The sequence below is a fragment of the Procambarus clarkii genome, chromosome 27 (genome assembly GCF_040958095.1).
Source record: "Procambarus clarkii isolate CNS0578487 chromosome 27, FALCON_Pclarkii_2.0, whole genome shotgun sequence".
In the NCBI taxonomy this organism is placed as follows: domain Eukaryota; kingdom Metazoa; phylum Arthropoda; class Malacostraca; order Decapoda; family Cambaridae; genus Procambarus; species Procambarus clarkii.
The window spans coordinates 5,024,771-5,052,313 of record NC_091176.1 but is presented as its reverse complement, the minus strand read 5'-3'; the positions used below and the strand labels follow the sequence as shown (position 1 = coordinate 5,052,313).

The window sequence follows — 27,543 nt, the reverse complement described above, 5'->3', positions numbered from 1 at the left end:
TCCAAGCACCCGGCTCCAAAAGCAGCCGAACCTGGGACAGAGTCGTCATCCGAAAAGTGGGGCAAATGACCCAGGGGTTCAGGCAGGACAAGTACAGAATTAACCACAGATCCACACAATCTCATTTCGGAACTGGAAACAGGCAGGAAACCTGCCTGAGGGATGCTGTTGTATCGACCACATCCAAGCATACACACTCCAGGATGACCCGACAGAGCAAAGGGGAAGAGGCCTGCCCACCAGCCCCGAACCCCACGAAGGAGGAGGAGGAGCCACCCAACGCCACTGTAGGTTGGAGGAAACGACACAAAACGCCCACAAATCATGGGACCAGGTGAGAGCAAAGAGTGCGAGTCTCCCCCATCAATCGTAAAAGGGGCTGGCCCCGAATCTGACTCGATTGACTTACAACGACCAAAGGAACCCCGAGCCCTGGTGCTACCCCTTCAGCCAGGACCCCAATGCCCCCCCCTAGACATCTGACATAGGCCGGCAATTAGACGAAGTCGCCTGCAGAAAATGCACCATTGCATACTCTTCAAACAGCATAGGACAAAAAGGAGATGAAAATCTAAGAACCAGGACCTAAGCAGATTCCAAAGAGTGGACAAGCACCTCCTATCGGCACGCGAGGCGAGAAGCAAAGGACAGACACCGCTTCCTTCAGAATTGGAGCAAAAATATTCAACACGTAAGCCGACACCTGAGCCACCGAGGCAAGCGCATCGGATACTGGCCCGGAACCTAGCTCCTTCACATCCTCCTTGAGCCAGTCCAAAGACAGCTCCAGCAGGAAAAAGAAGTGCAAGACCAAAGCCAAATGCCCACGGGTGCGCAAATCCTCAGTGACTAGGGACGCCAAAAGGGCGTCCTGCACGTGAAGCTGCACCTGTCCGACATTGCGAGGAAGCACAGGGGTGAACAAGCATGCATTGAGGTGCTCCAACTCGCCCCCCAGGTAAACCTGAACTACCGTAGTTAATTCCAGCCATTCAAGCACGCAGGTTCGACAAAACGCATGCCACACCCCCAATGAAAAGAAAGGGCAGTCTGCCAGCCAGAAGGACTCTGGCACCTCGTAATGCATCCAGTAAAAAAAAAAGCGGGGCAGCCACACGGCATCCGGAAAGGCAACCAACTTAGCGCGTTGCAGCAACCAAAACTTCGCATGCAATGCTGAAGCTGCCTGCACCCAAATATCAATAGCAGTGGACTGGGTGAATTGGAGTACAAGTAAGGAACACTACTCGCAGGACTACAGGTCAAATTATTATTATTAACATGTTTGTTGACAAAATTAATTACAATTTGGGTCAAAGGTGTCATTGACCTAACAGGCAGCATGACAGAGGCAAAAAACGGTGAGTGTGGGCGAGTGAGGGCCCAGGCTGGCTGCTAAGGGAAGCCTAGGCAAGGTATTGCTAACCAGTTATCCCAGAACTACCAAACAAACAAACAAAAGCTGAACCTCTGCTACGTGTGCAATCATGGGGGACCTCACGGAGGGCCACCAAAATAATATAAGTGGTCCCACAGCTACACCAGGAAAAAGAAAAGAAAAACCCTCACAAAAGCACAACGTCTCCAGGAGGAACATAACTGGCCACTACGCGTATTATAAGGTGTTACCGATATTATTACCGATAACACATTAAGATTGTTTGTTATGTAACCTTCTTAAATTTAAAATACAAATAAATATACACTATCAAAATGACAAACATATGAATAAATAATTATAGTTTCAATTTATAATCTAGTAAATGTTTCAATGTTTATTTCTTATTTCATCCTATACAGAAACTTTGATTCTTATGATAAATTTAGAAGGTAAATTGCATAATTCATGTTTACAAAATAACAAATTACTGTAATGTTACTGAAAGGCCTTACTTCAATATTAAGGCCTTACTCTTGAAGTAGAAACAAGAAAAATACATAAGCTCGGTGAACTGAATCCGTCTATATCCAGCAGGATAAATAAATACGTACAGCCAATAAATTTATAGCAATGGCAAGGTGAATAATGCATTTGAAACAATTAACAATTGTTCAATAATTGTTTAATAATTATTTTAAGAACTATGTCTTACTGTACTGTATTGTTAAAAAAAAACAGCATTGAATGTAATGAAACACAATTTTCTGGTCGAGTCCTGGAGGCTCCCCAGAACTATCCAGGCTGAATAAATGTGTAACTTTCTGGCATCAGTCAAAATGTTTGGAGTTCTTGCCTACCGGGGACCACGAGCCAGAACCTGGCCCCCCTCAGAGAGGCACGAGGAGCAATGGCCTATAGAAACCCCCCTGTGGTTGAGAGCATTCTATGTCTGCCATCAACCGGGACAGGCATCCAGAAAGGTAGGCGCCCCAAAACAAACCCCTATTCTGGTGAAAATATTGCTACCGAAAGTCAAACGAGTGCACAGAACTTCCCAAACAAAATTATCAAACTAGCATGACATCATCACGTCGCCGTCTGTGCAACCCCCCTCCTCGGGAAGGGGAAGGGGAAGCCCCAGACCATCCGTGCCGGCGATCCAACTGGCAGTTCTTAAGCTGGATGTCAAAATACGCGAAAAACACTGCCAACCAAAGGGAGAGAGGGAGGGATGCCACGGAGCACTCACCCAGGGTAATGGAGTTTCATCACATTCAATGCTGGTTTTCTGGGGGGAGCCCCGTCAGCTCCCCGGAGCTACCTCACCACAGATAAGGGAAATAGGGAAGGATCCGGGAGGCGGACACCACGTGTTCTAACCTAAAAAACCAAAACCACAGACGAAACAAAGACCCTGCAGACCTGAACCCCAGAACAGGAATGAGGGAAGAAAGGGAACGCGGTCAACCAAAATGCATCCACGACCCCAGAGGCCAAGACGCGCAGAGAATAGTGAAAAAAATGCAACCGAACAACAAGGAGGCACCCTCAGCCTGACCAACCACACAGCAACCCAAGGACCAAAACGAGGAGAAAAAAAAAACAGACCACCCAGGCCAACGACCAGGACGGCACCGGGAAATCAAGAGCAGGCCAGAGGTGAAACAACGTCCAAGACAGCAAGCAGAACGGAGCAGAAAGAATTGGAAGCCACACCGAACGCAAGCTGGAGCGGCTCTGCCAGCATCACCCAAGACGAGGCGACAGTACACGGTCCCAGACAACAGTCCTGGAACAACCCCAAAGGGAAGACAAGCCAACCTTATCAGAGACAGAAGGACCCTTTGCAGTGATAGGAAAACCGGAAGGACTGCCAGGAAAACTACACACCGCCTCCGAGACGAAGCACGCAGGCAGGAGACCAACAACAAAGCCACCAGTGCCCACACAAGCGACGAGAACTAGAGACAAAAACCCGAGATGCGAAAACCCAAGGGGAAGAACGAACCAGCCCTGTAGAGAGCTGGACCGATCCGCAAAAAGAGGCGGAGCCGCGGTAAGACCCACAGGACCGGAACTGAGGAAGGCAGCAGGTCCTGCCAGGCAGGCAAAACCAAAATGAACAGCCGCCAGGGAACAAGGAACCCAATCCCAGCGAGCTGAAAAGGATCCAACCCGGGCGGGCAGAAACGCCCTGCCCAGGAGGAACCCCCCCTCCCCCCAGGATCCCTGAAAAACATACCAAGGCCAAACACCAAGGAGCCAGGCCCAGGCAGAGGCCAACGAGGAAAACAAGCACCATGAACGAAGGCGCGAGACGCGAAACGAAAACAGCGACCCCGCAACCCAAAGGAGCAGGGAAGAACGACGCACGCGTCCCCAAAGTATCCATGAGGAGAACTACACAGGACATTAACCGCAGGAAAACAAAACAAAAAATACGTTCCGGAAAAGGAACAAAAAAGTCGGAGCCAGGATCGGAATCCCAGCTACCCGTCCCAAGAAAAGGAACCAGTAAGGCAGGAGCAGTGCACCGAAAGTCCACAACCCTCCCCCCCCCCCCCACAGACAGTGCAACACAAAAGCCTACAGTGAGATACAAAGTAAAAGTGAAGGAACTCAGTACCCAAAGTGAACACTGAGGTAGTTCAAAAGCAAGGAACTGAACATGGACAGAGTCCCATCTGAGAATCCAAGATCAGTATAGCCAAAAAGCACCAACCAAGATACACAGTCAAGTGTAGCATAGGAGGAGGAAACACAGAAAAAGGCCAGGAAAACCTCCAAATACGGACCAAGCAGGAGCCGGTAAGGCAATGAACACGACCAACCACAATATGTGTAGTGGAAGGTGCATATACACCGAGGGACACAACGGATAACAGGGTGCAGCCAGGCACCGAAGATAGGCAAGGAATGAGTGTTTAGAGATCAGAGACGAAGCAATGAAGGAGGACACAAACAAGGACGCGTCCAAATATAGGGAAAAGACCCAGGTGCCGAAAAATTAAACAAAAAGCACCGAAATGCGGGGCATTGCCCCACAGAACAATGAAGACCAAGATACACGAACAAAGGAAAGTCACTGAAGACACACGCAAGGTGTCCAAGCAAAACACACAACACCCCTGTTAGGAGCCATAGACACAACCCTGCCAAGCGGGGAAGTGACAGAGTAAACAAGGATCGAGTAGCGACCAAGGGTGGTACATGCACAAGGGGACACAGGAGGAAACCGAGTATCCAAACGAGCCACAGACATTAAAAAGAACCGGATCAATGTCAGAGGAGGTAGGAAATGGAAGGCACTAAGAAGCAAAGTGGTGGAGGCAGACACCACATATAGGAGCAAATGCAGAGAAGAACCCAGTAGCCTCTAGAAACCACACACCTGTCGAACGACAGTAGAGAAGCGGGACCAAAGAACCAGAGCTCAACACCAGCAAGCACAACTAGGCAAGCACCCCACCAAAAGTTGAGAACCAGCACCTGGCCGATAGTGTCGCCAGACAGGACAATCTCACCTGTAGAGCGGAGACAACCATGCCACAACACAGTCGAGTCAAGTAACATACCAGGAGCATCGCTAGTGGTGTGCCCGAAACGCCATGCGTACCAGAGGCTGTAGGCATTGTATGTACTGTGACCCCGAATAAAAATTTGAAGTCGAGGGTGAAATATGTCCAGAATTGCGCATTCAGCAGAAGACGAGGTGCAGTACAGAGGTGGAGGTGGCGCCACTCTGAGCCACCCCACACCCGGAAGCAGAGAAAAGAACGAAGGTACATTCCCCCATATAAAATCCGGAACACCTCCCGCATCGAGAGGGGCTACGACTGGAGAGAGAAAACGAGTAAGAAGCCGTAGAAAACTGCGATTAACGATGCGGAACATACGAGTAAAGTGCCCAGAAACAAAACAAACACCCCGGCCCCAGCGTGTGAGGTACGAACCGCATCACCCATCTACCGAACGGCATGGCTCGTACACCAGGCGGACAGACACATATCGTACATACACATAACGTACAGACACACAGAATACACACATCGTACAAACACCAGGAAGGCGTACGTAACAAATATGAAGAACGTCGAAACAGATAGGAGATGATGATGTGAAAACAAAAGGCGAAACAGAAGCGAAAGAAGACAAGGAGGACGGAAGGGAACCAACGAATCTGAAAAAGGACCAGAGGGAAACCGAACCAGAAGTCAACAGACGTTCCAAGAATATTGGAAGGTACAAAGAGGTTCGCGAACTAATGAGAATCACAACAAGCAAGCACAAATGCACAGAGGTCGAAACAAAAAGGACAAAAAGAAACCACCCTGATCAAGAGACATACCAGGACCCCGATACGAAGGGATCCACATTGTGACGTAAGCGCGAAAAAGGTGTTGAAGAGGGGGCGAAACAAATTCCCAGGAATGACGGGACCGACAGACCCGAAGGGACACGGAACCGAACCCAGGGAGGGGTAGACCTGAAACCAACACAAATGCAGAGGGGGGAGGAACAACCCCAATCTGAGGAACTGCAAGCCCCGCACCGAGGGTACAAAGACCCAAGCGGGGTAAAACGGGGCCAAGCCACAGACCCAGGGCCGAGCCGCACCCTCAAAGACCCAGCTTCACAAGGAAAAGCCGGGGCAGCCGTACAAACACTAAGGAAGGGTGGTACTGGTCAGGCCCATACGGCACGGCTGGAGGAACAGGCTCGAATGCCTCCGCCACCACCCCGGAAGAGGATAACCCCCAAGACCGCCCAAGTCTCAGCCCAACCAGACCCTGCCCCAACCCCGAAACCCGCCTACGGTTCGGAGCTGGAAGCAAGGGAGAAAGTGTGCGCAACAGAAGGGGAAGGACTAGGAGCGGAAGGAGCCAAAGCCGAAGCGGCCCCCACTCCAAATCTGCCTACAACCAAAACAAGGCAGCCTCGGAGCATCCGGGGCCGCAACTAACCAAGAGCATTGCAGCAACCCCAACCTAGCATGCAACGCCGCAGCCGCCTGCACCCGCTTATCATGACCAGTGGTCTGGGTGAATGAGAGCACGTACAGACAACACCCATCGCACGATTCTGGGTCATAAGAAAACAACAACCCAACAGGCAGCATGGCGGAGGCACAACCGGTGAGTGTCACCCGGAGACAAGGGAACAGATCAACCTACAAACTCGCAAGACACGAGGGGGGGGACTCAGGGGGTTACATCCATAGGACCACAGAGCCCTCATGGGGTTTTCCAGGGCCTTTAGCCTTGGTAACACGGTAAGGGAAGCCCAGGCTGGGTACTGCGAACCGGCGCCCAAGTCTACCAAACAACCTTCTAAAAGCTGAACCCCCGAGATGTGTCCACTCACAGGGGCCATGCAGGGAGGACCACCAACAGAATTATCTATATAAAACTCCAAGAACGGCGAAAGAGGGACCACAAAGGCAGATCCCCCCACCAGGCAAAAACAAAAACAAAAGAAAAACCCCGCAAGAGAACAACGTACCCAGACGGAACAGAGCCGGCCACTGTTATTGGTGAAAAATAGCTGTGCAGCACCCCGTGCCCCTACCAGTGACAAAAACTACCTCCTACCCAGAGACAAAACAAGGGCAACAAAGCCCCAGCCGACTCCAAGGGCAGCCCAGTACCAAGCAGTAAAGGACACAGCGGAGGTAGAACCCAAGGTGACTTGTGGAAGGTGGCCCCAAGCCCCAAGGGCAGTACTTACAGGGCACCTAGGGAAGAGAGCCTTAGGTGTATGCAGCCCGAGTACTGTGGAATCTTACTCCTGGCTCACACCCCACCACTAGAGACAGTCCACACCACAAGGCACAGAACTGAAACAAAAACCGGAGCCAGAGGCACTCGACCGGCCAGTAATTCCATCAGTCAAGAACTTCCAGATGGATTGTCGGCACGGATGGTCTGGAGCTCTCCCTTCCACCTCCCTGGGAGGGGGAATTGGGCAGACGGTGGCACGGCGACATGATGACGTCATGCTAGTTTGATAATTTAGTTTGGGGAGTTCTGTCCACTCGTTCATCTTTCGGTAGCAATATTTTCACCAGAATAGGGGTTTGTTTTGGAGCGCCTACCTTTCTGGGTGCCTGTCCTGGGCGATGGCAGACAGAATGCTCCCAACCACAGGGGGGTTTCTATAGGCCATTGCTCCTCGTGCCTCTGTGAGGGGGCCAGGTTCTGGCTTGTGGTCCCCGGTAGGCAAGAACTCCAAGCATTTTGACTGATGCCAGAAAGTTATACATATCCATCCAGCCTGGATAGCTCCAGGGAGCCGACGGGGCTCCCCCCAGAAAAATTATTTATGAAACAAGCCATTTTCCTATGTAAAATAAGGCATGAATATTTTAACTTTAAACTTATGGAGATATAATTTATTAAAAGTAAGGACAAATATAAAAGAAATAAAGAAATGTTTCATGTTAAAATAAGAAAACCTTTCGTAACCTTACGCAATATATGTGCAAACTGATGATGGCCTTGGGGGTGGTGACCATTTGTATGCAGATGATTAGTGACAGGTGGTGGTAGTGACCCTGTAAAGAATTTTTATAAGCTTTGCATTATTATGAGCCATACCCCTACTTTTCTTTGTTTAACAAAAAAGTTGTGGCTAATTTTCATGTTAATACAGTATTTCCCACAAAAATTTCTCTTAAACACTCACGACTCTCTTCATTGAGCTCCAGCTTGGGTGCCCACACCAGCAAGGCTCTCTCTGGACACTGCTCTGGACGACGCTCTAGAAAAAATTAAATGTCACATGCACCTTTCTGTAGACTGCATTTTATGACTATTCCTGCCATTAAAGAAACAATAGAGTAAAATATGATGAAAACATATACTGTACAGTATTTCAAACTACAGAACAAGCGAGAGAGATACATAATAATCTACAGGTGGAAGATATTAGAAGAACTGGTTCCAAATCTGAACACAGAAATAACATCACATGAGATCAGTAGGCATAGTGGGATGTGCAAAATACCCCTGTTAGAGCACAGGTGCAATAGGTATGCTGAGTGAGAACTTAATGATCATCAAGGGCCCAAGGCTTTTCATTTTCAACACACTCCCGCTACACGTAAGAAACAACTAGCCGGCCTATCACAGTATTCAAGAGAGAACTCAACAAACACCTCCAAAGAATACCTGATCAACCAGGCTGTGATTCATACATCAGGCTGCAAGCAGCCGTGTCCAACAGCCCTAGTTGACCAGACGACCAACCGGGAGGCCTGGCCTGAGATGGGGTCACGGGGCCATTGATCCCCGGAAAGTCTACACAAGTTTTGTACAAGGAAAGTCTAAAGAAACTCTTTCCTTGATCACAAGGAAAGTCCTTGTGATCAAGGTAGGAAAGTTTCCTTGATCACAAGGTAGTTAGTGACAGGGTAAGCCAACAGGAAAATGGCCACCCAACCCAGGACAACCGGGAACCCCCACACCTGAACAACAAACAGCCCAGGACAAGGATGCAAGGACAGCCGAGAAATGGCAAACCTCCAAACCCCACGTGTGCGAGGATACACCACAGATTGGTAATCAAAGAAACACTGCTGACAGCCTGATAAGACAGTAGCCAACACAGCAAACTTACGAATGTCATGGGCACGAGGATAAACCGCAGGCTAGCTGGACCGAATAACCCTGCGGATGACCCGAGAGACCAGAGCCCTGGAACAGGGAAGAAGGGAAACCGGGACAACCCAAAGCGCGTCCCTGGCCACCGAAGCCGTGGCGCACAGATAATGGCTAATCGTACGCATAGGTCCAATACTGGCAGTGGTTTTTGCTTTTGATTTCACATATGTGAACAAATATTTTGGGTTTTCCTATATTTCCTGAATTGTTTTCTGTCCTAACTGCCTTTCTTCAACCTGATATGAGTGTTTAAATTTCTGCTCGATTTCTTCAATCTCCCTGTTTAAATTATACCTTCTTTGTAGGGAAAGTCCTGTCTCCTTAAGCATTTCCATTTGTTTTCCTTCTTTTATAGTGTTGTCTGCATTCTCTTTCTACGTTGGACCTCTTTCTGGCTTTCCTCAAAGGAACATGTTTCAGACAGACTTGATATGCCTCAAAAGTCTGTAGGACTTTTATTACCTAGAAAAGTTTCCCATGGAATGTTTGTAAGTTCCCTGTTTATTGTCTCCCAGTCTATCCTTTTATGATTAAAATTGAATTTACTGAATAACACCTCTAGCTAGATATTTGTTTTAGATCTATTCTGAGCATTGATGGTAGTTTGCACTTCAATGAGCTTGTGATCTGAGTATGTGGTATCCGATATCATAATGTCCCTTCACTGTTTGTAAAGACCAGATCAAGAATATTTTCATTTCTCGTTGGCTCTGATATCTGCTGGTCGAGTGAAAATTTGTCACAGAATCTAAGCACTTCTCTACTCTGTGGTTGGTTATGTCCCGATAGATTTCCAGATATAATATTATTGTTTGCTATTCTCCATCTTAGACTAGGAGTTGACATTAGTAAGGAAGACAATATCAGGTATCGGGTTCGCCAAATTATCAAGGCTATTTTCTATTTTGTTTATCTATTCTGTGAATTCCTCAGCCATTGCATCTGGCGGTTTGTTTATTAGAATAATAACCAAGTTTATTTTCTCTATTTTTACTCCCAGTACATCTATCGCCATGTAGATAAACACCGGCCGCCGTGTGATAGCAAATGCAGGCTGCCCTAGCCGCAGCGCACCCCACCAGCAAACAAACACCCCCTACCCGGGGCAAAGCAGAAAGCCCAAGACCTCTGGCCTACTCAAAGAGTGAGAACCTACAAACGAGGAAGCCCTCTAACAGGGAGTGATTCCCAAATGCCCCAGGGAAGATAACCCTGACCACGCAAGGGCAGCACTTACAGGGCACCTAGGGAAGGTGGCTCTAGGTACATGCAAGGTAATCATCATCATCTCCAAGGCACGGTAATCATCATCATCTCCAAGGCACGGTAATCATCATCATCTCCAAGGCACGGTAATCATCATCATCTCCAAGGCACGGTAATCATCATCATCTCCAAGGCACGGTAATCATCATCATCTCCAAGGCACGGTAATCATCATCATCTCCAAGGCACGGTAATCATCATCATCTCCAAGGCACGGTAATCATCATCATCTCCAAGGCACGGTAATCATCATCATCTCCAAGGCACAGTAATCATCATCATCTCCAAGGCACGGTAATCATCATCATCTCCAAGGCACGGTAATCATCATCATCTCCAAGGCACGGTAATCATCATCATCTCCAAGGCACGGTAATCATCATCATCTCCAAGGCACGGTAATCATCATCATCTCCAAGGCACGGTAATCATCATCATCTCCAAGGCACAGTAATCATCATCATCATCTCCAAGGCACGGTAATCATCATCATCTCCAAGGCACGGTAATCATCATCATCTCCAAGGCACGGTAATCATCATCATCTCCAAGGCACGGTAATCATCATCATCTCCAAGGCACGGTAATCATCATCATCTCCAAGGCACGGTAATCATCATCATCTCCAAGGCACGGTAATCATCATCATCTCCAAGGCACAGTAATCATCATCATCTCCAAGGCACGGTAATCATCATCATCTCCAAGGCACGGTAATCATCATCATCTCCAAGGCACGGTAATCATCATCATCTCCAAGGCACGGTAATCATCATCATCTCCAAGGCACGGTAATCATCATCATCTCCAAGGCACGGTAATCATCATCATCTCCAAGGCACGGTAATCATCATCATCTCCAAGGCACGGTAATCATCATCATCTCCAAGGCACGGTAATCATCATCATCTCCAAGGCACGGTAATCATCATCATCTCCAAGGCACGGTAATCATCATCATCTCCAAGGCACGGTAATCATCATCATCTCCAAGGCACGGTAATCATCATCATCTCCAAGGCACGGTAATCATCATCATCTCCAAGGCACGGTAATCATCATCATCTCCAAGGCACGGTAATCATCATCATCTCCAAGGCACGGTAATCATCATCATCTCCAAGGCACAGTAATCATCATCATCTCCAAGGCACGGTAATCATCATCATCTCCAAGGCACGGTAATCATCATCATCTCCAAGGCACGGTAATCATCATCATCTCCAAGGCACGGTAATCATCATCATCTCCAAGGCACGGTAATCATCATCATCTCCAAGGCACGGTAATCATCATCATCTCCAAGGCACGGTAATCATCATCATCTCCAAGGCACGGTAATCATCATCATCTCCAAGGCACGGTAATCATCATCATCTCCAAGGCACGGTAATCATCATCATCTCCAAGGCACGGTAATCATCATCATCTCCAAGGCACGGTAATCATCATCATCTCCAAGGCACGGTAATCATCATCATCTCCAAGGCAAAGTAATCTTCCATACTTCTCCCATGGGTCAGCCTTTTCTGACTCTTCTGTTTTTTTGGAATCTAACCTCATCTATCAGGCTCAGTAGTAAGCTTGTTGAGCCACTGAGGAGTCTCTTCCAGAAATCAAGCATTACATGTAATAAAATGCCATTTTCTGTTTGGCTCCCAGGTTCTGCCCCATTACCTTCTTTGTCATACAGTTGGTATTTACATGGGCAGCTTCAGAGTGAAGGACAGACTAGCTGGGACCTAAGGTAACCTCTGCTGCCACTAGGTAGTTGTCTGGCGTATCACATTCTGAGCATTTACGCTGTGGTAATAAACACTCGCTATGTTTGCCTAGCCCTTAACCACTGTACTGAGCAGAGCGCCCCAAGACGCTCTGAGAGTTGTGCTATTTTTGTTATTTAGGCTATATTTTCAGGTTTTTAATGTTTTCATCACTCTTTGTGTTTTGAAATGAAAAATGGTTGAGTTTGGAAACATTTTGACATTAACATTACCTGAACATTAATAAAAACAACAAAAACGTGTCCTTGACAATTGCACTATGAAGTTTTTGCCGAAACCAGGTGCGCAGTAATTACCCAAGTGTAATTACCGAAGTGTGGTTACAGGATGAGAGCTATGCTCGAGGTGTCCCGTCTACCCAGCACTCTTTGTCATATAACACATTGAAAGTACTGACGGTTTTGGCCTCCACCACCTTCTCACCTAACTTGTTCCACCGTCTACCACTCTGTTTGCAAAAGTGAATTTTCTTATATTTCTCAGGCATCTTAGTTTAGTTAGTTTAAATCTATGACCTCTGCTTCTTGAAGTTCCAGGTCTCAGGAAATCTTCCCTATCAATTCCTGTTACTATTTTGTAGGTAGTGATCATATCTCCTTTTTCTTCTATCTTCTAGTTTTGGCATATTTAATGCATCTAACCTCTCCTTGTAGCTCTTGCCCTTCAGTTCTGGGAGCCACTTAGTAGCATGTCTTTGCATCTTTACTAGTTTGTTGAAGTGCTTCTTAAGATATGGTCACCACACAACCACTGCATATTCTAGTTTTGGCCTAACAAAAGTCGTGAACAATTTCTTTAGTATTTTTTCCATCCACGTATTTAAAAGCATTTCTGAAGTTAGAAAGCGTGACATAGGCTCCTGGCACAATGTTCTTTATGTGGTCCTCAGGTAATAGTTTTCTATCTAGAACGACCCCTAGATATCTTTCTTTATTAGAAGTCTTTTAAAGACTTTCCACATAATTTATAGGTCTATGTTCTATTCCACATTCCATAACATGGCATTTATTTACATTAAATTCCATTTGCCAAGTGGTGCTCCATATATTTATTTTGTCCAGATCTTCTTGAAGGGCATTACAATCATCTAAGTTACTTATCCTTCCAAGTTATTTAACCCTTGTGTTGCTAAGGGCTATTTGGCCATTGTCACCCACAGGCACAAAACAAAACAAAAACAAAAATTCTTCTAAACCTGTTAACTTGTGTTCCTTGGTCACGGAAAAAATAATAAAAAAAATAATAAGTGGCATATTTTGCCCGCTATAGGGCGGGGAACTCTGGCAAAACACAGGCGCTGACTCAGCGTGCATCTGAGGCGGTCTGCTCAGCCCCAGCTGTCAGGCAGGAGTGGCAACAAAGAGATAATTACCTAATTATTTCAATGTCTCTGATTAATTTTTCTTCATTTTTTGCTGTAATATTATTCAATAGTGTAGTGTGATATATTTATATAATAAAATGTGTGAATCATTGCTGCACTCAAAATTATGGTGAGCATATTATTGATTCAATTATTGTGTTCATAATACAATAAGCAAATACTTTGTCAGTTATTACACCATATACACAGGTTATATATACTTATCTGCATGTTTTGTTCACCATAACGAACCACTAAGTTGGTATTATGAGTCAATAAGCAGCGAGGTGAGGCCACCACATCTGCAAGTCAGCCTCTCACCGCCACTCCCTCAATGACTCCTCACTTGCCCACATCCTCCTCCCACCATTACTGTTCTTGCTTTTATTCACTATATACAGACATTATATATAAGTATCTACATGTTCTGTTCACCATAACTGTTCATCTAAGCTGGTATAGTGCCCAAAGAGCATAGTGGCCACCCCTACCCAGTGTAACAGGAGAGCAGTACATAGTAGTACAACATGAACATCATAACAACATGAACATCATAACAGCATGAACATCATAACAGCATGAACATCATAACAGCATGAACAAGCCATGTGGAGCATGAACAACCAACAGGCGCGTCGTCAGTCAGGCGGCAGCAGACAATGGAAAAAGTTACACCTCTGTACAAGTTATCCATGGGGACAGGTCAACAGTCACCGAGTCACGAGGAGGTCAGAGTTGATGCCGTCATGATAATCTACAGGGATTAACCCCCACATCAAATGCAAACCCTCATGTTCAGCTGGGAAGGAGGAGGTCATGGAACAAGGACATTAGAGTGGGTGAAGCCCAGTAGGATGGTGTGAGTGGACTTCAGGAGGGAACATCATTTCTAGGAGAACTGTTGTACACCATAGGAGTAAGTATGGCTCTCTTGAACTAAAGCACCTCATTCAGTACTCTTTGCCTCTGGTAGGAAATATAATAGGGAAGTGTCTATTTAATTATTTAAAATAAAGTCATATATTGTCACGTGTTGTTAAATGTGTATTAATGGTTCCTTGTCTTAGTGATATTGGGCCTACCATCCCCTTTTGCCCTAGTAGCCTAGTGTCCGTAATTATTCAGTACTCCTCCCCCCATCAGTCCCTTGTTGAGGTGTTAGTGTTGGGTGTGTCCCACCTTATTCTTGTGTACTCTATAATTCCCAAGTGGTCAGGATTATTCGAGTAACAGACCAGGATCCTTGTACCATTCAACTGTCCCCTACACCTGTCCTGTAGGTTTATACCATCTGCAAGGCCTACGAATCTCACTCCGGTCCCCCTGTCCGGTAACTCAGGGTGGTGGCAGCATTACTCGGTAACTCATATGAAGGCTGTGACTAAGAAGACTTTCTCACTCTCCCTCGTTCTCCCTCCCTTGCTCTTATTCTCGCTCTTATCTTGTTATCTTGAGATAATTTCGGGGCATTTTAGTGTCCCCGCAGCCCGGTCCTCGACCAAGCTTCCACCCCCAGGAAGCAGCCCGTGACTGCTGACTAACACCCAGGTACCTATTTTACTGCTAGGTAACAGGGGCATAGGGTGAAAGAAACTCTGCCCATTGTTTCTCGCCGGTGTCAGGGATCGAACCCAGGACCACAGGATCACAAGTCCAGCGTGCTGTCCGCTCCGCCCTCCCTCCCCCCCCCTCTCTCTCTCTCCTCTCTCTCTTCTCTGTCTCTCTGTGTTTACTGGTTTACATCCTCGTATGACGGCACGAGTGTTAACATCTTACAGTAGATCAGTAGAGCATCCCTCATTACCATATAAGGAGCGGAGATTGCACGGTTATTTCAGTGGTAGTAGGGGGGGGGGTGCACGGTCGAGATATTACACGAGCATAAATCATGCAGATGTCGCCACCTCCCTCACCAAAATGGCTACTTCCCCACACTCCTATTGCTGTTACTACACTATATATACATGTTATATATAAGTACAGGGGTACCTCGGTTTAAGAGTTTAATCCATTCCTGGAGACAAATCGTAATCCAGAAACTCATAAACCGAAGCTAATTTCCCCATAAGAAATAATGGGAAATGAATTAATCCGTTCCTGACTACCCAAAAACCTCACTTCAAACTAAATTTTATACCTAATTCATCTAAATCTACACTACAAAATTATGTTCAAGTTATTACTTACCCTTGCTGATGACTGCTGTAGGCGTATGAAAGATGGTGAGGAGGGGGGGGGAGGAGGAGGAGGGGGGGAGGAGGGGGGAGGGGGAGGAGGAGGGGAGGAGGAGGGGAGGGGGAGGAGGGGGGGAGGAGGAGGGGGGGAGGAGGAGGGGGGGTAGGAGGACGGGGGGAGGAGGAGGGGGGGAGGGGGGGTAGGAGGATGGGGGGATGGGGGGGGGAGGAGGAGAGGTGTTACTGTTTGGAAGGAGAGTTCCCTTCCATTATAACATCAGGCAGTGAGGACTTCTCTGGTGTGCACACACTGCCACGTTTTGCCTGCATACCACTAGGACCAGCTTGTGGCTCATTGCTTGCTTTTCTTACTAAGAATCTGTCTAAAGACACTTCTTTTTCCCTACATTTTAAGACTTATCTGTAGTAAGACATCACATTGTCATTTAAAAGGTCAATGCAACGGCCTGCTACAGTTATATCTGGGCGAGTTTTTTCAACAAAACTTTGCAGTTCTTCCCATACTTCACACATTTTCTTAATGAAGAAGGGACATCCTCTACTGCCTCTACTCACAACTATTTTCTTAGGTTGAACCTTACCACTGGCTTTCTTGGGACCCATGACGAGATATATATAATAACAACTTTTATGCTCAAACGGCCAAAAATCCAACAAAAAACTGTAAATCCTCGAGACGAATTCAGGCGGGATAGTCACTGGGCGCGAGGCCCTGGTAAACTGAGGCGCGATCGCCGTGCCACTACGCGCTAGTCTGCCTGTACGCGTAACACCACCCTCGTATTCCAAAGCAACGCTCGTATTCCGATGTAAATTTTCCGACCAAATCCTGCTCGTAATCCAAAAAACTCGTAAACAGGTGCGCTCATATTCTGAGGTACCACTATATCTACATTTGTGTTCACCATAACAAACCACTAAGTTGGTATGCTAAGTGGCAGTAGCAGCCAGTGGCAGCCCACCACTGGCTATCACTCGCTCCCTCCCTCACCTCACCTGACTCTCCACCCTTCTCCTCCCACCATACTATTTTTGCTTTTATTCACAATATAGACAGACGTTATATATAAGTATCTGCATGTTTTGTTCACCATAGCGAACAACTAAGCTGGTATAGTGAGTCCAGACAGTAAAAGGTGGTCACACACAGTCAGCAGACAATGCTACCTCCCTCCCCACCAAGATTACTCCTCCCACTACAGTGCAAATTATCACAATCTTGCTATTACCAGAATCCTATTATCAGAATTTTTATCAGTCAGGGGTCTTCTGTAATACTGTACTATTATCGCTAAATAATAGCATGTATATATATATTATAGCATTTTTAAGCGATGCTGTGGTCACAAGCTGAACAGCAGTACTGTGAGCTCATGCTACGTGCGCCAGCCTTGGTGGCTCACTCAGTACCGAGGATCTCACACCCGGGAATGTGGTCCATGATTTAAAAAACTAATGGTGTCTGTTTACACGAGCCCTGTTGAAGGTGAGGTGAACCCTGTGTATCCGCGGGCCGTTTAAATCTTGCATAGTACTCCAACATATCATATGATGTGATGCGCAATTTATAGCAAGTTACTCAACATGTCATATGACGTGAAGCGCAGTTTAAGGGTTAAGGTTACTTAACATTCCTTATACTGTACAGTGGAACCTCGAATAAAGAATTGAATCCATTCCGGCACCGTGATCGTAATGTAAATGGACGTCATATAAAACGATTTATTATATTTAACATATTTATTTAACGATTTATCATATTTAACCCTTAAAGTGCGCATCACTTCATATGAAGTGTAAATCGTTTTACCAGTCAACTGCGCTTCACTTCATATGAAGTGTATGGGTACCGCGCACGATTTGAATGGCCCGCGGTGTAGCTGGGGGTCCCATACGCTGCCCAGGGGCTCTAGTAAACAGCGGCCATTTTGAAAAAAATTCCAGCTCACGATCCGATGGCATGGGAGGCCTCAGTTTAGCGAGAGTCACCATGGCGAGCGCACGGTCAAACGCCTCACGGGCACGCACCACTCAGTCCCTCACCCCAGAGCAAATAGCCCACGAATTATTCTCTGAAGGTGAAGAAAGTGTGTTTGACGATTCAGACAACGATGAGGATTATACACAGTTGTCGGGTGATAGTAGCAGCAGCAGTGAAAGTGAGAATGACCGCCATGCCATGGCGAGGCCTATACGCTCTCCCATGCCTCCTCGCCCATTTTCTACCCCAATTCTACCACGACCTCACAGTTCCTGTGGATATTTTCTGTTTGAGGGTGACGAGTCAGAGGGAGGTGACTCCTTTTCTGGGTTTAGTGACTCAGATCAAAGTTTTATTGAGCCTGTGGCTGGTACCAGTGGTGTAACTGGGCGAAAAATTGTCGCGTCAGCAGCATCTCGCCCGGCCAAGCGCCACCGCATGGCACCACATGAGGGACCAAGACCCTCGTGTTCACGTGCATCCACCTCACGTGCATCCACCTCACGTGCATCCACCTCAAGTGCATCCACCTCACGTGCACCCACCTCACGTGCACCCACCTCACGTGCACCCACCTCACGTGCACCCACCTCACGTGCACCCACCTCACGTGCACGTAGCCGCCGTGCTTCTCGCAGACGGTATTCAGCTCCTGGTCGCCGGTATGCATCGCTTCCTCGCCGTCTTTCCTCTGCATCTCGCAGGACGCCTGGTGTACTTGAGTGGAGTGATGGTGACGATTTTATTCCTAATATTCCTCACTTTGACGATAAAGATGTAGGGATTACAAACCTTTTCCCTAATCAAGGTGAGGACATGGCTGACATGGAATATTTTACAGCATTCTATGATGAACCACTCATGGAATACATTGTACACCAAACGAACCTGCATGCTGCTTACCTGATTGAGAGGGAAATCACAGAATTTTCACGACTGCAGCGTTGGAAAAATACCACAGTGGCGGAAATGTATGTGTTTTTGGCACTCTGTTTGTTGATGAAGCACTGTCACAAACATGCAATAAATGACTATTGGAGCAAGGACAAGACAATACCAACACCTTTATTCGGGAAATATATGTCACGAGACAGGTTTCAGATACTCCTCAGGTGTCTACATTTTGGAAGTGTTCAGGACCGAACACCTGATGATAGACTGTGGCGAGTGAGGCACTACATGAACGATGTTATTGGAAAATTCAGAGATTTTTACGTACCAGCACAGAAGCTGGTGGTTGATGAATCTCTCATACTTTTCAAGGGACGTGTTCCATTCAAACAGTACATTCCCTCAAAACGAAACCGATTTGGCCTGAAATTTTTTGTTCTTTGTGATTGTGAGACAGGATACGTGTTACACATGATTCTGTACTCGGCTAGTGATGTAGACATTCCCGGTAACGACGAACATGGATTCTCGGGGAGTGTAGTGAAGACCATCATGGCTCCGTGGATGAACAAGGGACACATTTTATACACAGATAATTACTATACAAGTCCCTTGCTAGCTCGGTTCTTGCTAGAAAATAGAACCGGATTGGTTGGTACAGTAAAGCCACAACGAAGGGAAATGCCTGTGTTTGACAACGACATTGCAGTTGGTGAGTGTCAGAGAAGGAAAAGTGATAACATTCTGTCAGTTCGGTGGAAAGACAAAAGAGAGGTGAACTTGTTGACAACAATTCATGATGGAACAATGGTGAACATGGGAAAGTGAGCCATAAAACAAACGCACCACTATATAAGCCAGACTGTGTTTTAGACTATAATATCAACATGCGGTTGATTGATAAATCAGACATGATGATTGGCACTGCAGAGTGTGTGCGGAAGACATGTAGGTGGACGAAAAAAGTGTTCTTCCATCTTGTGGACATGAGCATGCTGAACTGTTTCAACATGTACCTTGTGAGAACTGGACGTAAGCCCACTTTCCGTGACTTTGTATTTGATGCTGCAATACAGTTATTAGGAAAGTTTGCAAAAGATGTCCCAGGTATTCAGCGGCCCATCATAAACCCACTGTTGCAGCATGCTGGTACTCCACGCCTCGCTCACACTGAAGGCTTCCTAGCACACAAACTTAAGTATTTGCCACCTGGTGTGAAGCGTGCAATAGCCCAACGTGATTGCTTGGTGTGTAAAACAACGACACGTAGAGACAAGAAACGGAAGCTTGTGCAAACATGGTGTGAAACGTGTGGTATCCCATTATGTGCTGTCGACTGCTTCAATGACTACCACAGTCTAGAAATCTTCTAAGTATGCTTCAAAGTGTGTATTGCGTGTGCGAGTGTGTAAACATGTAAACATATAAGCAGATAGCGTGTGCGTGTGTGTAAACATATACAAATATAAGCAGAACATACAATATAATAGACTGTAATGACATATTATATTGCCGTAATTGAAAACATTTGTGTGCGCCTGTGTATACTCAAATATGCAACAATTATTGATACAAAATATGTTCAAACAGTATTTGAAACACAATTAGTGAAAAAAAATTAGATAAAATGTGCTTAGACATTGTAAATAAATAGCGCGAAAATATATTTGTGGCAACTCTGGCTGTTTGAGGACCGCGCGCAACACCTCCCGGGCGTGTACTGGTTATCTTCTTGAGGTTATCTTGAGATGATTTCGGGGCTTTAGTGTCCCTGCGGCCCGGTCCTCGACCAGGCCTCCACCCCCAGGAAGCAGCCCGTGACAGCTGACTAACACCCAGGTACCTAATTTACTGCTAGGTAACAGGGGCATAGGGTGAAAGAAACTCTGCCCATTGTTTCTCGCCGGCGCCTGGGATCGAACCCAGGACCACAGGATCACAAGTCCAGCGTGCTGTCCGCTCGGCCGACCGGCTCCTTCTGCATGAGCGAACATGCTGATTGTGACGTCATCACCGAGCTTCTCGGCTCTATTGCAACAAAAGTAAGTACAATAGAATTTTTTTTTTATTTTTCCCTTGATCAGTGAACAGAACTTAACAGATTAGCAAAAAAAAAAAAATTTTTTTTTTTTCAAAATGACATGCGCCTGTGCGGATGGCAGGATATTAGACCCCGAGCATGTTAAGGGTTAACGATTCTTCACGGCAGGGGATCGTATTCCAGGGACCTGCCCGAAACGCTACGCGTACTAGTGGCTGTACAAGAATGTAACAACTCTTGTATATATCTCAAAAAAAAAAAAAAAAAAAAACTGGGGTTTCCTCATTGACAATAGTGAAAATCAAATTAATCCGTTCTACCACCAAAAAACATCAATATGATATTCATTGTTTTAAATAATGGAGCAGTCTACCTTACATACACTGAACCCTTGTGACATTTTTCTTTCTTCAAATTTGTTAATTTTTTTTCATTTGTTTTATAGCAAAAGGTTCGTTCTGTGTTTGGCAGGTAGGCTTCTCCATGCTTGTTAAATAAAAAAAACTAAAAATAATTAAGAATTTTGAAAAACAGAACAAACGTCAAAAATGTTTGTTCGGTGTTCGGCAGGTAGGTGGTTCCATGTTTTTTAAATAAAAAATGAAAAAAAACAAAAAACAATTTGAACAATTTGGGAAACGGACAAATGCCATTAAGGTTCGTTCAGTGTTTGTCAGGTAGGCTGCTCCATTATGACAATCTTTCTTTGTGTTAAATGTGTTCCATTTGTTTTGTATTTTTCATTTATGGAGGTGTTTGTCAAGTTCTCTCTTGAACACTGCGAGGGGTTGGCCAGTTATGCCCTTTATGTGTAGTGGAAGTGTGTTAAACAGTCTCAGGCCTCTAATGTTGATAGAGTTCTCCCTCAGAGTAACTGTTGCACCTCTGCTTTTCAACGGGGGTATTCTGCACATCCTGCCATGCCTTCTGGTCACATGTGATGTTATTTCTGTGTGCAGGTTTGGGACCAGCCCCTCTAGTATTTTCCATGTGTAAATTATTATGTATCACTCCCACCTGCACTTAAGGGAATACAGATTTAGACTCTTTAGCCGGTCCCAGTAGTTTAAATGTTTTACTGAGTGGATTCTAGCAGTAAAGAATCTCTGCATGCTCTCCAGGTCGGCAATTTCTCCAGCTTTGAAAGGTGCTGTCATTGTGCTGCAGTACTCCACTCTAGAGAGCACTAGCATTTTAAAAAGTATCATCATCGGTATAGCATCTCTAGTGTGAAAGGTCCTTTTTATCCAACCTGTCATTTTTCTTGCAGTTGTGACGGCTACTTTATTGTGTTCTTTAGAGGTAAGGTCTTCCAACATGAGTACACCCAAATCCTTTACGTTGCCTTTTCGTTCTATGTTATGATTTGCCCGAGTTTTGTATGTGGTTTCCGTTTTTAAATTTTCATTTTTTCTGTAGCGCATGAGCTGGAACTTATCTTTGTTAAACACCATATTATTTTCTGTAGCCCATAGAAAGACCTGATTTACATCTGATTGGAGGTTTGCCATGTCCTCTATGTTGCCTACTCTCATGAAAATCCTATTGTCATCTGCAATGGATGATACAGTGCTATAGATTGCGTCCTCTTGTCCGATATGAGGATGAGAAAAAGTACTGGAGCAAGCACAGTACCCTGGGGGACTGAGCTCTTCACAGTTTATGAACTGGATTATATTTTGTTGACTATTACACATTGGATGGATTCTGTTAGTTATGAAATTGCAGATTTATCTGCCTATTTTTCCCCTAATTCCTTTTGAATGCATTTTATGTGCAATAACACCATGGTCACATTTGTCAAAGGCTTTTGTGAAATCTGTGTAAATTACATCAGCGTTTTGTTTGTCTTCCATGGCGTCTAATGCCATGTCATAGTGGTCCGGCAACTGTGACAGGCAAGAGCGCCCTGTTCTGAAACCATGTTGTCCGGTGGTTATGGAGATGCTGTGATTCCATGTATTTTGTGATCTTACTTCTTAGCACTCTCTCAAAGATTTTTATGATGTGCGATGTTTGTGCTATCGGTCTGTAATTTTTTGCCTCATTTGATACTGGCATTTTTGTAAAATGCCAGTATCTAGGCTTAGTCTCCAAAGAATGTGAAGGGCCTGCGATAGTGTTTTTTTTACAGTTCTTGATGAATATGGAGTTCCAAGAATCCGGGCCTGGTAGCCGAGTGCATAGACATACAGTACTGTTTATGGCTTCTTCACAATCCCTATGCTTGTCAGAACTTCAATTAAGTTGTGATCTGAGTAACAGGTATTTGTAATCATTATGTTCCTGATCAATTCAACATTATTGGTGAAAATGAGGTCCAGCGTGTTCTCCTTCCTAGTTGGTTCTACTACTTGCTGGTTTAAGGCAAACCTGTCACACATCCGTAGCAGGTCATTTGGCGCCTGTTCATTTAGGCTACTTCCTGGTATTCTTTCTGATATTACTGTATTAGCCAGGTGCTTCCATTTCAGGTGCTGTAGGTTGAAGTACCCAAGCAGGATGATGTTTGGGGCTGAATGTGTGAGGTTTCCAAGAAGTGTTCTATTTTCATTAGTTGGTCGTTAAACTGCTGAGGGTTTGCCTCCGGTGACTTATATACTGTACAAGGACAATAACTACATTTAGGATCTCTAATTTGATTATCAGTACTGTACTTCCACCATAAAGTTTGTGGTGTTTAGCAGCTAAGTGCAGATGAGTTTATCCTTGATGTACAGGCTGACCCCACCCTGTAGTCTGTGTTTCCTGTCACATCTGAAAAGATTGTACTCTGAGATCCATGTTTCACCATCATGATAGTCCTTTGTGTAAGTTTCCGTTATGGCTGCAAACACCGTATTTGCCTCATGACGGAGACCAGGAACGGCCCCAAGCGCCTTTACATCCTCCGTAGGCCAGTCGGAAGACAGCTCAAGGAGGGGTAAGAAATGCAGGACCGAAGCCAACGAGTCTCGAGCGCACAAGTCCTCAGCCACAAGCACAGCCGACAGGGAAAGAACCTGCACATGAAGCTGAACTGCGCCAATATCCCGCAGAAAAGCCGGAGCGAAAAGGCACTCATGAAGGTGTGCAAAATCACCCCCCAGAGAAACCTGGACCACAGTCAACGCCTCACGCCCCTCAAGCGTGCAGGTACGACAGAAGGTGCCCCAAGCATACATCAAAAACAGAGGACAGCCCGCAAGCCAGGATGACTCTGGAATCTCATAACAAACCCAGTACAGTATAGAGACGAAGACGCAAACCTGAAGGAAGACGGATCAATTATAGCGGCATACTCCGAGTCGCGCAGGAGGTAAGCTGCAATAGCCGCTCGCACCTCAACCGGAGAGACGCGGGAAGCCGAAAACCTCCGGAAGGAGGGAATCGAAGGACCCACAGGGACATGGAACCAAACCAAATCATCGAGTCACATCCATCGAACCCGAGTGCCCCGTGGGGTTTCCCAGAGCCCCTAGACTGGGTCTGCTAAGGGTGAACTCAGGCAAGGTGTACTGCTAACCGGCGCCCAGCTACCAATCAACACTGCTAATGCTGCACTCCCGGGACGTGTCCACTCACGAGGACGAAGCAGGGGGTACCACCAAACACAAACAACCCTAATATAAAGGGGTAAGGAACACCAAGGGAGAACCCCCCCTCCACCAAGCAAAAACAAAAAAAAAACTATTCAAGAGGACAGTGCACACGGAGGGAACAGAGCCGGCCGCTGTTATAGGTGCAAACTAGCAAAGCAGTATCCCACGGCCCTACCAGTGCAAAAACTACCACCTACCCCAAAGCAAACTAGGGAGGAAACCCCCCAAAACACTCAGGATGGTCAATCGCCATGCAGCATAAGACCAACAGAGGTAGACCCAAGGTGACTTGTGGAAGGTAACCCCAAGCCTCTAAGGCGGTACTTACAGGGCACTCAGGAAAGATGACCCTAAGCACATGCAGCCCGAGTACCTGTGAAGATTACTCCCAGCTCGCACACTCAGGCACAGCACTGGGTTCAGTGCTGTGCAACAAGAATCTGGAGCTAGAGCCACAACGACCAAGCCGTATCCCATCAGCCGAGGAACTGCAGGGTGGCCCGCTGGCGTGGGGGTCTGGGGCTTCCCCTTCCTCCTCCCGGGGAGGGGGGAATCTGCGCATACTTGCGGCACGGCTCATGTCACAGCATGCTTGTTTGCTTGTTTTCAATTGGGGAGTTCTGTCCACTCGTTTGTCTATTTTCGTTGTTTTTAACCAGAATAGGGGTTTGTTTTTTGGAGCCTTCCTTTCTGGGTGCCTGTCCCGGTCAATGGCAGATATAGAATGCTCCAAAATCATATATGCATTCTATGGGCCATTGCTACTCGTGCCTCTCCGAGGGGGCCAGGTTCTGGCTCGTGGTCGTTGGTTGCCCTAGAACTCCACCCACATCAACTGATGCCAAAAGTTAGGACTATCCTTATCAGCCTGGAAAGCTCCAGGGAGCCGTAGGGGCTCCCCCCAGAAAAAAATTGTGGGCAACATTCTTGGGTGTGAGAGCCTCAGTACTGAGTGAGCCACCAAGGCTGGCGCAGACAGCATAAGCTAACAGCACGGCAGAAGACCTTACCTTTAAAGAACACAATAAAGTAGCTGTCACAACTGCAAGAAAAATGACAGGTTGGATAACAAGAACTTTTCACACTAGAAATGCTGTACCAATGATGATACTTTTCAAAACGCTTGTGCTCTCTAGAGTGGAGTAATGCTGCACAATGACAGCCCCTTTCAAAGCTTATCTTGAGGTTATCTTGAGATGATTTCGGGGCTTTTTAGTGTCTCCGCGGCCCGGTCCTCGACTAGGCCTCCACCCACAGGAAGCAGCCCGTGACAGCTGACTAACACCCAGGTACCTATTTTACTGCTAGGTAACAGGGGCATAGGGTGAAAGAAACTCTGCCCATTGTTTCTCGCCGGCGCCTGGGATCGAACCCAGGATCACAAGTCCAGCATACTGTCCGCTCGGCCGACTGGCTCCCTAGAACTCTGGAGTTCTGGAGGAGCCGGTCTGGCTCCTCCTGGCTGGAGTGCTGGAGAAATTGAAAGAAAAAGCTGGAGAAATTGCTGACCTGGAGAGCGTGCAGAGATCCTTTACTGCTAGAATCCACTCGGTAAAACATCTAAACTACTGGGACCGACTAAAGAGCCTAAATCTGTATTCCCTTGAGCGCAGGCGGGAGAGATACATAATAATCTATACGTGGAAAATAATTGAGGGGCTGGCCCCAAACCTGCACACAGAAATAACATCACAGGAGACCAGAAGACATGGCAGGATGTACAGAATACCCCCGTTGAAAAGCAGAGGTGCAACAGGTACTCTGAGAGAGAACTCTATCAACATCAGAGGCCCGAGACTGTTCAACATGCTTCCACTACACATAAGGGGCATAACTGGCCAACCCCTCACAGTGTTCAAGAGAGAACTTGACAAACAACTCCAAAGAATACTTGATCAACCAGGCTGTGACTCATACGTCAGGCTGCGAGCAGCCGCGTCCAACAGCCTGGTTGATCAGTCCAGCAACCAGGAGGCCTGGTCGATGACTGGGCCGCGAGGATGCTAAGCCCTGGAAGCACCTCAAGGTAACCTCAAGGTAGCACTGCTGTTCAGCTTGTGACCACAGCATCGCCTAAACATGTCAAAATATATATATGCAACTGCTATTATTTAGTGATAATAGTATTACAGAAGACCCCGACTGATAAAAATGACCAGGATTCTGATATTAGCAGGATTGTGGTGATAATTAGCACTGTGCATAGTATGTTGGAAGGAGTAATCTTGGTGAGGGAGGTAGCTAGGTAGCATGGTCTGCCGACTCTGTGTAGCCACCTTTTATTGTCTAGACTCACCATACCTACTTAGTGGTTCGCTATGGTGAACACATATGTAGATACTTATATATAATGTGTGTATTAGTGTAATAACAGCAAAAAGAGTACGTTGAGAGGAGCCATTTTGGTGAGGGAGGTGGCATCGTCTGCAAGACTTGACAGGCTGTGTAAGGTGGCCACTATGCTCTTTGGACACCATTCCAACTTAGTTGTACAATTATAGTGAATAAAATATGTAGATACTTATATATAATGTGTGTATATAGTGTAATAACACCACAAACAGTATGGTTGGAGAAGGAATGTTAGTGTGTCTGGGAGAGAGGAAGGGAGCATCAGCTGACTGTGTGGTGACTTCAGTTATTGTCTGAACTCATCATACCAGCTTAGTTGTACAGTTATGAACAAAACATATAAATACTTATATATAATGTCAGTATATAGTGAATAAAAGCAACAACAATATGGTGGGAGGAATGTTGGCAAATGAGGTGGTGAGGGAGGGAAGGAGGTGGCATTTGTTGACTAGTATGTGGTGACCACTCGTTATTATTTTGTTTGCGCAGCTCCCCCCCTACCCGGGAGGGGGAAGGGGGAGCCCCAGACCCCTCGCACCGGCGATCCCCATCCCAGTTCTGAGGCTGGATATAAAAAAATCCGAGAAAAGTGACCACTCCTTATTGTTTTGACTTGCCATACCAACTTAGCGGTTCATTATGATGAACAAAACATGCAGAGACTTATATATAACCTGTATATATAGCATAACAACAGTACAACTATTTGCTTATTATTTTATGAACATAATAATTGAATCACTAATATGCACACCATACTGTACTTTTGAGTATAGCGATCATTCACACATTTTATTATATATCACACTACACACTATTGAATAATATTACTGCAAAAAAACTAAGAAAAAATCAGTCAGAGACATTGAAATAATTAGATAGTAATATATTTGTGGCAACTCCCGTCTGACATCTCTGGTGGAGCCGACCGCCTCCGACGCTTGCTCTGTCACCGCCTACATTTTGCCAGACTTCCTCGGCCTATTGCGGCCAAAATGTGTTACCTATGACTTTTTGTTATTTTTTCCTGTGGTCAGGGAACAC

General features: G+C 46.1%; 1 protein-coding gene across 6 annotated transcripts in view; it reads right to left on the bottom strand.

Moving 5' to 3' along the window:
* LOC138369274 (REST corepressor 1-like) overlaps window positions 1-27,543 on the bottom strand; it is a 164,766-nt gene that overhangs the window by 131,302 nt on the left and 5,921 nt on the right. For 4 of the 6 annotated variants that reach the window (XM_069332282.1, XM_069332286.1, XM_069332283.1 and 1 more), the window contains exons 3-4: window positions 8,066-8,140; window positions 7,851-7,934 (exon numbers count right to left, since the gene is read on the bottom strand). In XM_069332282.1, coding sequence (XP_069188383.1) covers window positions 7,851-7,934; window positions 8,066-8,140 — 159 coding nt within the window. The remainder of the gene's footprint in view (window positions 1-7,850; window positions 7,935-8,065; window positions 8,141-27,543) is intronic. The other 2 variants (XM_069332284.1, XM_069332285.1) reach the window with 1 other exon arrangement.